Source organism: Poromitra crassiceps, assembly GCF_964638095.1.
Source record: "Poromitra crassiceps genome assembly, chromosome: 14".
In the NCBI taxonomy this organism is placed as follows: Eukaryota; Metazoa; Chordata; class Actinopteri; order Beryciformes; family Melamphaidae; genus Poromitra; species Poromitra crassiceps.
The window spans coordinates 35,233,067-35,250,036 of NC_139633.1; the positions used below are offsets into that span (position 1 = coordinate 35,233,067).

The window sequence follows — 16,970 nt, forward strand, 5'->3', positions numbered from 1 at the left end:
GACAGTGGTGGTGTAGTCAGGAATGTCATACCGAACCGACCTGGATAGCTAGGCTTAGATAGTGAGGTACTGTAATATGCAGTTGTGCGGTGGTAGCATGGAGGGGGGTGTTTCCAGGACGCTGGATTACACCGTTAAGCCTTCTTGAGGTGTCGTGGGCCTAACTTAACGAAACGTCGGTGAAGGAAGGTGCCCACTTGAAAACCCCAATGACATGCTTCATACTGCTGTTGGCTAGGGTAGCTAACTGGTGATTTGTGTCTTGTTTATTAGTTTGTTAGCCTGTTAGCTTGTTTTATTCTGGATTGGGCTTCTAAATGTGTTTTTCCTCGGATTTTGGCACAAGGGATAGTAACATCTTGTCCTGTGTATTAATTAATAGCATTATTAAAGCAGAAAGACATAGGAACTGTATAGCTAATATGCGGCCTACTTTAATATTTGTTTATTTATCGCAAGTCGTATCGTCATTGCTATATTGAACAATGTTATCGCATAACGCAGATTTTCCTCATATCGTGCAGGCCTATCCTCCATCAACATGGCCAAAGGTATTTTCTTCCTTGCTGTGCTTGTATCACTTTGCTGTTCCTCTGGGTAGCCATGGAAATAGAAGGTAGCTGAGCTGATGCACTGGCAAACCAACATCTCGCTGCAAAAGCACGATAGTTGTCTGTGGTGGATCCTGTTCTCATGTGAAATGACCTGGTGTATTTGTCATGTTGAGGGAACCTGTTTGAGAGGTTGCATGAGAAGTGTATCTTCCAAACTAATTGAAAACTGTCATCCAGTTTGTTTGACTTCACAACACCAGCATTAGTAGTTTTTTTTTCCCTTCTTCCTTCTTCTTCCTTTTTTTCTTCTTCTCTTCTTTCACCTTGTCTTTCCTTCTCTTGCATGTCATGTTTGCTCTCTGGGTCACCGTTTAATTTTTCTCTTCTCTTTCGTTGGTACTCTCTATTTCTTCTCCTTTGCTCCTCAACTGACAATTTCTGTCTGGCCATGCTTTCCTACAATACAAATTGAAGGAATGAAAAATGTATTAGAATAAGACTATGGAATCAGATTTCAATTTACTTGACACGATTCATTGATAGATTGGATTGATTGATTGATTGATTGATTGATTGATTGATTGATGTAACATCTTAAAGGTGCAGTTGGTGACATCTAGTGATGAAAATAAACGTAATGGATTTAGCAGAAATTGAATATAGGCTAATATTCATAAGCATGTTCCAGTATAATTCCATGAAAATAAGAAATGTTGCATTTTCCTGACATTAGAGTTAGCCCATAGAAGTGGGTCCCTCTACAGAGGCCACCATTCAATGTAATATTCAGTTTCACAACCAGTAGTTGCAAAAATCTACACACTGGCTTTTGTATTATAAGTGCTTGGAAAGTTACACAATAATAAGCAGACCACAGCCTACCCATGCTCTACAAGTCAGAAGTGTAGGTTATACAGTATGGTTAAATCATGTAATACATGCTATATAATGTACATTTATGTGTAAATAAAACCCTGAAATAACATTTTAATCCTTTACTATGTTCACAAATAATATTATATTAGCACATAAGAGGTTATAGGTGGATTTGTCAACTCCATCAACTTACACGTCAACTCTGTCAGACGTAGAACCTGACATAGTTGATGTCTGACTGAGTTGACGTAAGGGCATGTATTTTCCCTCCAAAACATGTATTGTACACAGCAGCAAGCTGGTTTTTCATCAGTTGCTAGCTGTCTCAATAACCTCACTAAAATGCTTAAATTCAATCCACTATGGTTAAAAAAAAACATATCATAACGGAGAGATGGTGTTGACATGGTCCAGCTGTGACCATAGGAATATTGACATTGTTTGTCTAAAATATCAAAAAATGTAAAACTTACCAGAGCATGTGTGGTAGTGTTGCATTCAGCACAGGTGGGGAGATGAAAAGGGGTCCTCAGGGATATAGCTGACCATGCTATTTCCTGATTTAATAAGGTTTACGAAAAAGTCTGACGGAGTTGACAGAAACTGAGGACACAACTTTGATAGGGAGATTTTTACGGAAAATATTGTTTGACATTCATTTCATGCATTGTTTTATATATGTATACCCCTTCTTTTTTATTTTATATATATGTATTCACAATTATAGAGTTTTTTGTAGTTTGTTTGGGCTGGTCAATATTGTGACCTCTTGCTGAGGACAAGTACAATAACATGGATCTTCTAACCACAGACCATACATTTAAACAAATTACCTAAAAAAAGATACAAATTTGTGCTAAAAAAATAACATAGGTATACACAGTTCCTTTAGATTTGACTTTGTAAGTATGTAAATCATGATGAATTTCTGGATTTTTAATATAAATTAGACTTTTCTATGTAGGACATGTTTTGTCCCGACTCTCAAGAATCAGTGATTTAATAATGGTTTATTAATACTTTATAGTGTATAGTTATTATAAAGTGTTACCACATTGGGTGCTGCTCAGTGATTTTCACTGCACAGTGAGGTTACCGTTTCACAGCACACTGTGGGATATGTCGCTAGTAATCAACGTGAACGTTCCCAATCATGACCACTAATCATTACATAATGTTAGGCAAACAACAGATGACTAAATAAATGGTTAATGATAATTGAATGACAACAATAGCTAATGAGCTGCATTGAGTCATTCGGTTAGAAATCCATGGTGCATCATGAGAATACGGCACTTTAATTGAATTAAACTTAATTGTAAATTGTATTACTAATGTATCAAACTTGGGGAGTGCGCTTAGGGGGGCCTGATGGAGTGCAGTGCTGAAATATTTTGCAATTTGGCATAGCGCCACCTACTGGCAACACAGAAAGTAGTTTATCTCAAGAACCGTTCTTCCAATTGACTTCAAACTTGGGGATTGCGCTGCTGGGAACCCGACAGAGTGCAGTGCCTAATTTAATGCTATTTGGCATTGCACCACCTATACTTGAAAACACAAAAAGTGGTTTATCATTCATGAGTGCTAAATGGAAAACATTTTAAAGTTGTTTGTCTCCATCACTAATTCTCATGCAGACTGAGTGGCTGTCAGCTGTCAGAGAGAAGCTGTGAAGCTCTGGACTCACTTCTCAGCTCCCAGTCCTGCAGGCTGAGAGAGCTGGACCTGAGTAACAACAAGCTGTACGATTCAGGGATGAACCTGCTCTGTGCTGGACTGGAGAGTCCACACTGCAGACTGGAGACTCTCAGGTAAGATCCATTCACAGCTTTCCTCATGTGATTTGACACGTTGATTTCTCCAAAATAAGGTCCCTGCTCTCAAAACTCTCAGGTCAGTATTCCTAAATCTGCAAGTTTTACATCAGGACTCCAGAACATTTTACATTGTAATTTTGACTGAAAATAAAGTTAGGATTTTCCAGAATGTGTTTTGTCCTGACCAACATTCATACACAGCTCTGAACCTGAGGACTGAGAGAAGATCCTCCATCCTTTGATCTCATGTCATTGTGAATACTTAAACAAATAGTAAAGCAACGTTAGGTGCTGCTCAGTGATTTTCACTGTCTGCAGAGTGAGGTTATCATTTCACAGCACATTGTGGGATATGTCACTAATCATAGTAACATGAACGTTCACAATCACGACCACCAATCATTACATCACAGGGCTCGACGTTAACTTTTAAAAGTGGTTGCCGGAGGGGCAACCTGGCAAGAGCTTTTGGTTGCCCGAATAAAAATATGGTTGCCCAATTTTAGTCGCCTTATATTTTGAGTAATTAAGATACTATGCAGTCATAAGCCGGCTTAATAATGACGATGTGACAGAAAAGTAAGTATAATAGTCTATAGTATATAGTATAATAGGCCTATTCAGTGTGCGCACCGGGTGTAGTAGTAGTAATAATGATAATAATAATAATAAATTTGTGTAATTTCGTTTTCTAAACAAATCTTATTTTTTGTTTTTATAATGCATTTGCACTGAAAGGATTTGTTTAACTAATATTTGTGAACTTTAATTTTCATATATTTTTTTTAACAGTTATTGTTCATATTGTGCTTAATTTATTAATTAAAAGCGTTATTGATAATAAAGTAGCTGGAATCAGTATCTGCCGATCACCGATATAACCGATCACCGCGTCGATTGAAGCCTTCTTTTTATCATGTAGCATTATTATTATTATTATTATTATTTTTTTTATTACACTCTCTCTTAAAGACCATTCCAATATTAATCTGAATTGAAGGAGCAACCATTCAGACAGAGGACCCTGGGGAGTCGTAGAAGCCAGACAGCATCTCCAGCTGTGTTGACTTAGTAATTATCCACAAGTGCACGCGCTCTCTCTCTCTCTCTCTCTCTCTCTCGCTCATTGACGCAGCTGCCTGCTGAACAGTCCGTGGAGTTTACAACTCGGACTGTTCTTGGAAAGTTCTTATTTCGGGAATTTCAGAATGAGCTGGGCCTCAGCCCTCATGCACACTGCAACTTCAAGATCCATGGCACAACGAGAGAGAGAGAGAGAGAGAGACTGAGCAGGTGTGTGTGTCGGGAGCCGGGAGGGAGGGAGAAAGAGTGAAGTCTGTGAAACCGGCTACGTAGTCTTCTGTCTCTCCCTCCCTCTCCCTCCCTCCTTCACTCTGTCTCTCCCTCCCTCCCGGCTCCCTCATACACACACCTGCTTCGTTCAAAGTGAAGTCTGTCTCTCCGAGAGACAGAGAGGAGTTTAGTCATTTTAGGTGCGCACAGTTAATTGTCTGGAATGCATCTGATCGGCCTGCTTTGATCGGCTATTTTGAGAACGTGATCAAAGCCGATAGAGGCCAAATCGATTGCGGAGCATCTCTAAATAAAATGTCACATATATGTCACTCACAACAAGTATTAAAACATATTTATTTGGTGTATATTTTGCTGTTTGCTGCTGTACATATTTTTTTGCATGTTAAATCGTGATTGCCCCTGGGGCAACCAAAGGCCAAGAAATGGTTGCCCTATTTTTTTTTTGGTTGCCCGGGGCAACCGGGCAGCCGTTAATGTCGAGCCCTGTCATCATGTTAGGCAAACAACAAATGACTAAATAATTGGTTAATGATAATTTAATGACATCAATAGCCAATGAGCTGCATTGAGTCATTCGGTTAGAAATTCATGGTGCATCATGAGAATACGGCACTTTCATTGAATTTAACTAAATTGTCAATTGTATTACTAATGTATCAAACTTGGGGAGTGCGCTTAGGGGGACCTAATGGAGTGCCGAAATCATGTGCAATTTGGCATAGCGCCACCTACTGGCAAGACAAAAAGTGGTTTATCTCAAGAACTGTTCGTCCGATCGACTTCAAACTTCGGGATTGCGCTGCTGGGAACCCAACAGAGTGCAGTGCCTAATTTCGTGCTATTCGGCATAGCACCACCTATACTGGCAAACACAAAAAGTGGTTTATCATTCATGAGTGCTAAATGGAAAACATTTTAAAGTTGTTTGTCTCCATCACTAATTCTCATGCAGACTGAGTGGCTGTCAGCTGTCAGAGAGAAGCTGTGAAGATCTGGCCTCACTTATCAGCTCCCAGTCCTCCAGTCTGAGAGAGCTGGACCTGAGTAACAACGAGCTTCACGATTCAGGGATGAAGCTGCTCTTTGCTGGACTGCAGAGTCCACACTGCAGACTGGAGACTCTCAGGTAAGATCCATTCACAGCTTTCCTCATGTGATTTGACACACCGATTTCTCCAAAATAAGGTCCCTGCTCTCAAAACTCTCCCAGGTCAGTATTCCTCAATCTGCAAAGGGAGACTCTGCAAGTTTGACATCCAGGGCCCCTATCTTCCCACTGGCCATAGGCGCTAAAACTGGCGTTACACACAAAAAAAACACGCATTGCACCTGCCTCGAGAAAATAGCATCATGGTTTTAGGCGCCGAAACGCGCTTCACGCCGAAGAGGCAGTGCCAGAATAGGCCAGAATGGGCATTTCGGCATTAAATATAGGCCTAACGCTATCTCCCCCCCTGGCGTTAATTTAGTGCTTAGCGCTTTTCAAAACCAGGCCTTATTCAGTGCGCCGGTTATATTACTGTGTGTAATTGCGCGGAGCTCTCCTCTGCCATCTCACTCTCTCTGCCCCCCTCTTTCTCTCTCTCACTCCCTCTCTCTCGCGTGTCAGACAGGCACAATGACCGATGAAAAAAAAGTTGTTATACCGTAGTTTTGAGCCCTTGTCATACAGAGGCCGTTGCATCATCCTACCTGTGCGCTCCCCTACCAAAGCCACACATGTGAAATCTCCCAGCATTTATTGAGGCTAATACATTTCGACAAGAAATAGCAACCAAATCAGCCTAAATAGGCTAAGTGGAAGATATAAATAATATATATGTTAACACAAGATGCAATTCTGGAACATTTCAATATTGGACAAAATAAAACATAAAAATCAAAACACAAACCTATGTGAAACATAATATATGTAATCCAGGTGGTAAATACAACATGATATAGATGGGTGACAGCCGTAACACGGTTCTACTGTGATGTCCACTCCTGCAAGACTTGGCTTAGGCTACTTCACACTTGGCTTAGGCTACTTCACACGTACCTTTACAATTAAAACACATTTATGCAATGACTTTACATAATGTAGGCTATATTTATGTGCATCATTTAGCCTGTGCAGCAGGTAGTGTACAAGTTATAAAACTACCTTCCCTGAATGAGCCGAGTGGGGGTGCTTGTTCACTGTTGTGAAAGTTATGTGTTTACAACATAAAGATCATGAAATTGGATGGTATCAGGAATGTCACCGATAGTTAAAAAAAAAAAAAAAAAAAAACTTCTAAACTAACCTAAACTAAACTTGTACCACTATTCGTTCAGAAGTTGTAGTTGTCACAGACTGTGTTGCATAGTTGATTGCTCTATTGGTGAGAAAAATGTGTTATTGAAAGTCGCTTTAGATAAAAGCGTCTGCCAAATGACGTAATGTAATGTAATGTAAAATAATTAAAACAGGACTGAAGTGGTTTTCATCGGACAGCAATGATATCAATAAGTAAAGGAAAACAACCAAATCTAAAGGGAACTTCACTGTGTTACATATTATGGATAAATCATGGGGGGGGGGGGGGGTACTTATTTTCATTTTTCGACTGCCGGACCAGTGAAAATATAGAAGTGGCCAGTAGAACTCTGATCTACTGGCCAAGTGGGTCAGTGGGGGAAAATGTTAGTTTGAACACTGCAGATATTGATATTCACAATGACATGAGATCAAAGCATGGATGATCTTCTCTCAGTCCTCCAGGTTCAGAGCTGTGTATGAATGTTGGTCAAGACAAAACACATTCTGGAAAATCCTAACTTTATTTTCAGTGAAAATTACAATGTAAAATGTTCTGGAGTCCTGCTCTATTGTTGCAACGGCCTTAAATTAGCACTTAGCGCCAGGCACAGCGCATATTAGTCGGCGTGGACCGGTGCACTGGCTATTCTCATGCCGACGCTATACGTGGCCTTAACCATTATAACCACGCCTTTTAAGCGTAGAATTTTTCACAACTGTGCTCATTGGTGAACTGTAGTTACTCAATGACATTCTTCCTTTTGAAGCTCCGATCCACTGATCCAGTCCGCGGGCTGCGGCTTTATGCTGTCATCTCTGCCAATTTGGAGATCTCAGCACACAGATCATAGCCTGAATAAAACGATTCAACTTACAACCAGGGAAATACAGATCTGTTCAGCAGGGCTGATGCAGTCTCCCTGTAGCCTACAATATAGAACGTTAACTCATTCTCTGCCAAAGACGTACCCGGACGTACTTTTAACAATGGCGTTCTGTGCCAAAGACGTACTCGGACGTACTTTCATGTTTTGGCTGTTTACATTACATCAGACACTTTCCCAGCCTGTGACATTGTTTCAGGTCAAACTGATAAAAGGAACCCGCTAGTTTAGTATTTATGGGTGGAGCCTGTGGTCGAAACAGAGTCCAACCCAGAGTTCTCGGATGGCGATGATGGCGAGGAAGACGCCGGCGTTTTTGTTGTTGCTCCACGACGGAGCGCCAGGGCGAAGAAGGCTCACCTTCACAGCGTTCTGATCCGTCTGACACAGATGAATCGGAGGAGGAGAAATGGGTGCCACTTGGAGAGAGCGATGACGATGGTAAAAAGTAGCCTATTTTTTGTATCGCGTTTGAGATGAAATGATCACACACACAACATTCGAGTATAATTGTCACGCATTGTTTATAACTTATGCCGCCGGCATGACTCGCTTCACGTTTCCTCTTGCCAGCTCTCCCTCTCAAGGGAGAGCTCTGTCACACTCAAGGGAGGGGGAATCACATGGATACGTCAAACGCGTCAAACCGCGTCACACACCCGTCCCCAGCAACCAGAAACATGTGTCACATAAACATTTCAAAGTTTACAGCACTAACGTAGCTATTGTGTGATCTTCTGTGCTAACGTTAGTTATGAGAGGTAACGTGACAGCAGGTAACGTTACAGCACTCGTTATTCCTGTGTGTGTGCGTGTGTGTGTGTGTGTGTGAGAGAGAGAGAGAGTGTGTGAGTGTGACCACATAAGGGTTCGTTCCATTTGTTTATGCTTTTATCAAGCTAAGCTAAAAATCCACATGGCAACTGTAAAAGTAAATTATTTATTTGATTTTGTGCACATATTTATCATACTTTGATAAATACTGCGGCCAAGCCTCATCTGTCAAGAAACCCCAGGGGCCAGACTCTCTCTCTCTCTCTCTCTCTGTAGCCGCTCACTGGGCGGGATGGACCGACACAGCTCCCTCAAATACATTCTCTTATTTTTTATTTTTTATTTATTTATTTGGGAAAACAAATACTGTATAATGTGTCTGATGTGTCACTGAGGCAAAAAATAAAAGGCTCAAAAGAGAGTTCTGCTTGAAACGGTGTCCTTCACTAAAAACCTCTTTTTCTCACATTTATGTTCCAAGGAGGGCATTTTTAGTGAAAACAAGCTAACTTCCACTGCTTGTAACTAAACAAGGAAACATGGGAGAGTTTCAGTTTTTTACAAGGAGTAAGAAGAGAGTCTCTGCTTTATTGTGAGATATGTTGTGTAATTTTATTCCTAGCACAGAATATTCTGTGGGTCCTGGAAGATCAGGAAATATGCTCAAAATCCTGGCACTGGGAGCACACAGACCGAAATGACCCTGGCAGAGAATGAGTTAACACATTCACTGCCAACAGTTTTTTCAATACTGTAGGTAGCTTCTGCCAAGTTTTTTTTTTGAGGATTTCATCTTTCAAGAGCCGAGGATTATTTTCTGCTAGGACTTTGTGAACACAAAATATCTCAAAAGAACTAATAGAATGTGTGCTTTCTCTGTCTAAAAGAGTTAGTTTGTAGAGTTAGTAGTTATGTAGGCATTAGCAGTTGAATACAGCATGGTTTCAGCGTCTGAAAAGGAAAGCTGAGAAAAATGCCTTTTTGTGAAATTCGATAGAACAGTCACTTTAACCATTTATTTTTGGCATCAGTAAGACATCAGACATCTAAACAATAGTTCTGAACAGTAATTTCCTCCATAACAGCACCCCCACCCCCCTCTCCTTCAAACTCCTCCCTCCGTGGCTGTGTCTCTGGTGGCTGCAGCCTGTGTCACAAGCGAGTTTCTGCTGCCTGTCTGTGCTGCCTGGCGGCCCCTCGTCGGGCGAGTCTGGATGGGGCTCGTTCGTTTCTTGGGGTTTCGGTTGAGAGCTGGGATGAAGCTGCGTGCGATTGTGGGCTTTATGCTGCATGTTTCAAAGTGTGTTGCACCCAGTCTATTTTTGGAACCCCCCACCGTTGTGCGCCACCGTTGTGCGCCAGCGCGAAAGCGTTTTCGCCAAACCATTCTACAGTATGAGAATGGTTTCCTCACGCTTTTCCCTGCAGTTTTGGCTCGGCTTTCTCTAGTCTGGAGAGCACTGTCGCCACTTAGTGGTTCCGTAAAATAGGTTATACACATTCAATAGCTCCCATATTTTTATAGGAGATGTAAAAGGGTTTGATCCACGTCCCACCGTCAAAAAAAAAATAAAAAAAAATTGACGAGTTAACTCGTCGGCGGCAGTCAACCGTTGTTGTTTTTTTGACGAGTTAACTCGTCGACGGCAGTGAACGTGTTAAGAGAGAGAGAAATAAGTTAGTTCAAGAAGGGCCCAGATGGAGCCTGAAAAGGTGTGTCTTTAGTCTTTTCCAAAAAATCGGCAGTGATTCGGCTGTCCTGACCGAAGGTGGAAGCTCGTTCCACCATTGAGGTGCCAGGGAGAGATTGCAAGTACAGAGGGGCTGTCTGGTGTACTACCCTGTAGGCCAGAACCAGTATTTTGAATTTAATGCGTGCCGAGATGGTTTATTTTTATTTTTTTATTTTACCTTCATTTAGACAGGCGAGTCATTAAGAACAAATTTTTATTTACCTGTGGGGTAAGGGAGAGGGGCTGCAAAAAGAGTCATGTTAAGGATAAAAAAGGATAAAAACAGTGCATTATAAAAACAGGGTATAAAACATCAACATTCCCATATAAAGTATGGAGGGAGGGGGGGGGGGCAGGATACGAACCCGGATTAGGGTAAGGGGGGTGGGCGGGGGGAGACAGGGTAAATGGCTAAAGTGCACTAGAGAAATATAACATAGGATAGAGCCAAATAACACAGCATAACACAACACGGCACAGCATAGAACCAACACAACACAACAAGACAGAACAATACAGGATAAACCAAACAAAACACAACATGAGGGGGGAAGGGAGTAGAGGGAGGGAGAGGGTAGAGAGGGAGGGAGGGGGGGGTGGGAAGAAGGGACAGGGGAGGGAGGAAAAGGGGAAGGGGGTAGAGGGAGGGGGGATGGGAAGAAAGGAGGGGGGAGGGGGGAAAAGGAGAAGGGGGTAGAGGGAGGGGGGATGGGAAGAAGGGAGGGGGGAGGGAGGAGAAGGGGAAGGGGGTAGAGGGAGGGAAGGGGTAAAGAGGGAGGGGGATGGGAAGAAGGGGGGGGTAGGAAAAAGGAGAAGGGGGAGGGGGTAGAGGGAGGGAGCGGGTAGAGAGGGAGGGGGGGTAGGAAAAGGAGAAGGGGGATGGGGGGTACTATGAGGTGGGGAAGCAGGCACAGCGGTCAACAAAAAGCTGTTGGAGTTTCTGTCTGAAGATGGAAAGTGATGTCAGGGTTGCGAGTTTGAGGGTGCTCTGAAGAATATTCCAGTCATATGCTGCTGCAAAACGGAAGACAGTTCTATAAGCGGTTGAGCTGGGGATAGAAAGCTGGATGTACCCGCTTGATCTTGTGCTATAAGTGTTTGTGGCTATGTGGAGGAGAGATGAGCGGTAGTGTGGTGTCTTGCCTAGTATAGACTTAAAAATAAAGTGGTGCCAATGGAGGGATCGCCGGGTTTTAAGGGAGGGCCAGTCTACCAGATTGTAGAGATCACAATGGTGAGTCTGGAAGGGTGCGTTGGTGGCGAAGCGGATAGCTGAGTGGTGGAGTGTGTCTAATTTTTTGAGGGCCGATGCTGAGGCTGTTCTATAAATGATATCACCGTAGTCCAGAATCGGGAGAATTATCATCTTGACGAGGGTGTGTTTGGCTGGGTGAGCCTTTTAATTTAGCTCTTAAGCTTTCTCAAAGTACACCAAATTCATGCATTTTACTTTAAAATTTAAAAAAAAAATCTTGCGGAAGGGCATGCCCCCGCACCCCTCTAGGGGGTCTGCGGTCCCCCACCACAAATACTCAAAATCCTGTGGGAAACACTGCTATCAGTGGAGATGGATTGGAGAAGAGAGGAAGGGATAGGATCAAGGGGACAGGAGGTGGCACAGTTAGACCTGACAAGCTTAAGGACCTCTTTGGGGGACAGGGGAGAGAGGGAGGTAAGCCCTGTAGCAGGGGTGTTAGGATGACGTCATCATTCCTACTTTGACGTCGTCATTCCTACTATGATGTCATCGATCACTGATGATGTCATGATTCATAAGTGCCTCAATCATGCCTTCCGATGGCCTCGCTGGTGATGTCATAACACATGTGATGTCATATTCTTTTATGCCATAAAGGTCCGCTCCGGCAGGCTCTCGCCAGTGATTCATAAATTCACATCAAGGATCATACCAATCTCTGCAACGTCTGCAACCTGCAACTTCTGCAACCAGCAACTTCTGCAATCTCTGCGACCGTTCCCAAACCTCGAACTGTGCAGCCCCAGCCATCAAGTCCCACAACACCCCAGCTTCTCAAGACCTACCAAGTTTCCCGTGGCCCTCAACTACCCGCGAATAGATCCACATGTCTGACACCGATCCTGACAGTCAGGATCGGAGTTAGACATGTGGATCTATTTGCGGGTAGTTGAGGGCCGCTTTGGCTAGATGTTTCGAGCCGTACGATAGTGAGGGCTGGTCTCGGGCGAGCCTTGCTTCAAGACGCCGGCTACGTGGCGAATCAGCCCAGGAGTTTGGCAGCCACCTGCGGAGGCTTGTTAGTAGAGCCTACCCCTCGGCTGACGCTCACACCCAGGATCTGTTGGCGAGGGAGCAGTTCATTACCCATTTTGCATCCGGTGAGCTCCGCTTTAACCTCCGTCGTTCCAAACCCCCCACACTGGAGACTGCTATGGATGTTGCGTCAGAGTGGGAGAACCTAAGATCCTTGGAACTGGGTGAGGTCACCCCTAGCGCCAGGGTTGGAAGGATCCTAGGGGGCCTGGAGGTCGACTTTGGACAGGCTGAGGCTCTGAGTTTGAGCCAAGTTTGGACCGAGGTCGAAAGACTCAGGTCCATGATCCCGGCCGGGGGAGCTCGGCCGGGACAAGAGACGCCCAACCGCGCCGCAGATGCCGTTCCTCACCCTGCCCCCTCCGCTACCGCGGCCCTTGCCGCTGCCCCCCCCTCTCAATCGGGCAGAGACCACGTCTCCCCTGAGGAAAGACAACGCCGTATCCGCGACAACCTCTGCCGTTATTGTGGTTTCCCGGACCATGTGGTCGAGGACTGCCCCATCCGCTTGAGAGGACGCAGGACACCAAAAGACTAGGCTCAGTAGCCGTTGGGCAGATGTTACTGAGCCAGACCGACTGCGCCCCTCTGCCCGTATCGTCGTTTGATTGCACCCTCTCGTGGCGGGGTCGGCCACTTGCCCTCCCAGCCTTCGTCGACTCGGGGGCGGAGGGGTGCTTCTTGGACCGCGGTATTGTTACTCGACTGGGCGTGGGGACCGTCCCACTTTCCCCCGCCCTTGAGGCCATAACCCTCGGGGGGCAGCGCTTCGCCCAGATTACTGAAAGAACCATGCCAGTTGACCTTCGCTTTTCTGGGAACCATCGGGAGACAATTCACTTCCACGTGACTGACTGTCCCAACACTCCCGTGGTCCTCGGCCGCCCCTGGTTAACCTGCACAAACCCTTCCTCCAATGGTCCCCAGGCAAGGGCAAGGTGGTCTCGTGGAGCCCCTATTGCCATGCAAATTGCCTGGTCGCCGCGCTCTCTCCGGCTTCCCCTGCACCGGTGTCGGCTGCGGCTCCCACGGATCTGTCGTCCGTTCCCATGGTTTACCATGATTTGGCCCCGGTGTTCGGGAAGGAGCATACGCTGTCCCTCCCTCCCCACCGGCCGTTTGATTGCCCTGTTGACCTTAAGGCCGGGGCAACCTTTCCCCGGAGCCGGCTATACAACCTCTCCCGCCCTGAGCAGGAGTCCATGAGGACCTACATCCGTGACTCCTTGGCTGCGGGCATCATTAGGCCCTCGTCATCCCCGATGGCCGCTGGGTTTTTCTTTGTGGGGAAGAAGGATGGGACCCTCAGACCATGCATTGATTTCCGAGGGTTGAACGACATCACGGTGAAGAACACATACCCCCTGCCACTCATTAGCTCTGCCTTCCCACCCCTTCATGGCTCCAAGATATTCTCCAAACTTGATCTAAGGAATGCCTACCACCTTGTCCGCATTAGGGAGGGGGACGAGTGGAAGACGGCCTTCAACACTTCCCTTGGCCATTTTGAGTACCTGGTTATGCCTTTCGGGCTTACTAACGCCCCCGCCGTCTTCCAGGCTCTCATAAATGACATTCTGAGGGATATGATCGGCCTCTTCGTGTTTGCCTACTTGGATGACATCCTCATCTTCTCTCAGGATTTTGACGACCATCAACAACATGTCCGCCTAGTGCTCCAACGGCTGTTGGAGAACAGCCTCTTCGTCAAGGCTGAGAAGTGTGAATTTCATGCTTCCACTGTGTCCTTCCTCGGATATGTGATTGCCGAAGGTGAGTTGCGCATGGATCCCGCCAAGGTCGCGGCTGTGGCGGATTGGCCTGAACCCTCTACCTTGAAACAGCTTCAACGGTTCCTTGGGTTTGCCAATTTTTATCGACGATTTGTCCGCAACTACGGCAGTGTGGCTTCCCCTCTTACCGCCCTCACCTCCACCTCTACTCCGTTTCGGTGGACCCCCCTGGCCAAGACTGCTTTTAGCGAGCTCAAACGCCGTTTCTCTACAGCTCCCGTGCTCTCCCAACCTGACCCAGAACTGCAGTTCATCGTTGAGGTTGATGCCTCAGAGACTGGAATTGGGGCTGTTCTCTCTCAACGCTCTCCTGGGGATCATAAGGTCCATCCTTGCGCCTTTTTCTCGTGTAAGCTTTCACCCGCTGAAGCCAATTATAACGTCGGCGATCGTGAGCTGCTGGCAGTTAAGTCAGCTCTTGAGGAGTGGCGCCATTGGCTGGAGGGTTCCAAGCTCCCGTTCGTCGTGTGGACGGACCACAAGAACCTGGCCTACATCCAGGCCGCTAAGAGATTGAATTCCCGGCAGGCCAGGTGGACCCTGTTTTTCGGGAGGTTCAACTTCACCTTAACTTACCGACCGGGTTCTAAGAACGTCAAGCCAGACGCCCTGTCCCGCCAGTTCTCTGCTGACATACGGGCTGAGCCCGAACCCGTGTTGCCTGCGGCCTGTTTTGTGGCCGCGGTAACGTGGGAGATTGAATCGCGTGTCCGTCTAGCCCAACAGGGACAGCCTGACCAAAAGGGGGTCCCGCCGGGACGTCTATTCGTTCCTGACTCCGCCCGTTCTGAGGTTCTTCTGTGGGGCCACTCGACGCGGCTTACTTGTCACCCTGGGGTTAGACGGACCCTTGCCTTCATCCGCAGGCGCTTCTGGTGGCCCACCATGGAGGGGGATACTAGGGAGTTCGTCGCCGCTTGCCCGGTCTGCGCCCGAAACAAGACTTCGACTAAACCCTCGTCAGGCCTTCTCCGCCCCCTTCCTATACCTCGTCGCCCTTGGTCTCATATGGCCATGGACTTTATAACCGGACTCCCCCCATCCGATGGGAACACCGTCATCTTGACCGTCATTGACAGATTCTCTAAGTGGGCTCATTTTATTCCACTTCCTAAGCTCCCGTCCTCCAAGGAGACGGCGGACCTCTTGGTTTTACACGTGTACCGGGCACATGGCATTCCGTCTGACATTGTGTCCGATCGGGGGCCCCAGTTCATTTCTCAGGTTTGGAAGGCCTTCTGTACGGCTCTTGGCACGACTGTCAGCCTCTCGTCGGGTTATCACCCGCAGACTAATGGCCAAGCCGAGAGGGTCAACCAGGAGTTGGAGACCATGCTGCGTTGCACCACAGCTGCTGACCCCTCCCACTGGAGTGCCCAGTTGCCGTGGGTTGAGTACGCCCACAACACGCACCCCAACGCCTCTTCCGGCATGTCTCCCTTTGAATGCTGCTTCGGTTTTCAGCCGCCCTTGTTCCCCTCCCAGGAGGAGGAGGTTGCGGTGCCTTCCATGCAGACACATTTGCGCCGTTGCCGTCGCACGTGGAAGAGGGCTCGCGCATCACTATTACGTTCCTCTGCCAAGACGCAAGTCCAGGCTAACCGCCGCCGCACACCGGCCCCAGCCTATGCGCCGGGTCAGAGAGTGTGGCTCTCGTCTCGGAACGTTCCCTTGAAGGTTGAGTCAAGGAAGCTTGCGCCCCGTTTTATCGGGCCTTTTGTTATTGAGCGGGTTGTGAACCCTGCGGCTGTCCGCTTGGTTCTACCTGCTTCTCTCCGTCGCATCAACCATACCTTCCACGTATCCCAGGTCAAGCCGGTGCACTCTAGTCCCTTGTGCCCTCCTGCGGCGGCCCCCCCGCCGCCTCGGTTAATCGACGACCACCCTGCCTACACGGTCCGGCGGCTGTTGGACAGGCGACGCAGGGGTCGTGGGTTTAAATACCTGGTGGATTGGGAGGGGTACGGCCCCGAGGAACGCAGTTGGGTTCCCCGCCGGTTCATCCTTGACGCTGCGCTCATTCGGGATTTCCTTGCGGCTGATCGGGCGCCGGGTGACGCCCGTTGAGGGGAGGGTACTGTTAGGATGACGTCATCATTCCTACTTTGACGTCATCATTCCTACTATGATGTCATCGATCACTGATGATGTCATGATTCATAAGTGCCTCAATCATGCCTTCCGATGGCCTCGCTGGTGATGTCATAACACATGTGATGTCATATTCTTTTATACTATAAAGGTCCGCTCCGGCAGGCTCTCGCCAGTGATTCATAAATTCACATCAAGGATCATACCAATCTCTGCAACGTCTGCAACCTGCAACTTCTGCAACCAGCAACTTCTGCAATCTCTGCGACCGTTCCCAAACCTCGAACTGTGCAGCCCCAGCCATCAAGTCCCACAACACCCCAGCTTCTCAAGACCTACCAAGTTTCCCGTGGCCCTCAACTACCCGCGAATAGATCCACATGTCTGACACCGATCCTGACAAGGGGTCAGAGAGTTGGAGTCAGGAGTATTGCAGCTATTGACTGGAGGGGGGAAGGAAGAGCTGATATCATCTACCTTCTTAGCAAAGAAGGTTACAAAATCATCAGCAGAGAGGGAGGATGGTGGGGGAGGTGAGAAGAGAATGTGGA

General features: G+C 46.7%; 1 protein-coding gene across 1 annotated transcript in view; it reads left to right on the forward strand.

The window, feature by feature from the left end:
* Nucleotides 1-541: 541 nt before the first annotated feature.
* LOC310789168 (nephrocystin-1-like) overlaps nt 542-16,970 on the forward strand; it is a gene marked incomplete at both ends in the record, with an annotated part of 149,257 nt that continues 132,828 nt past the window's right edge. Inside the window, 3 exons of the mRNA XM_083650758.1 lie at nt 542-551; nt 3,094-3,244; nt 5,520-5,693. Of these exons, the coding sequence (XP_083506884.1) occupies nt 542-551; nt 3,094-3,244; nt 5,520-5,693 (335 nt within the window). The remainder of the gene's footprint in view (nt 552-3,093; nt 3,245-5,519; nt 5,694-16,970) is intronic.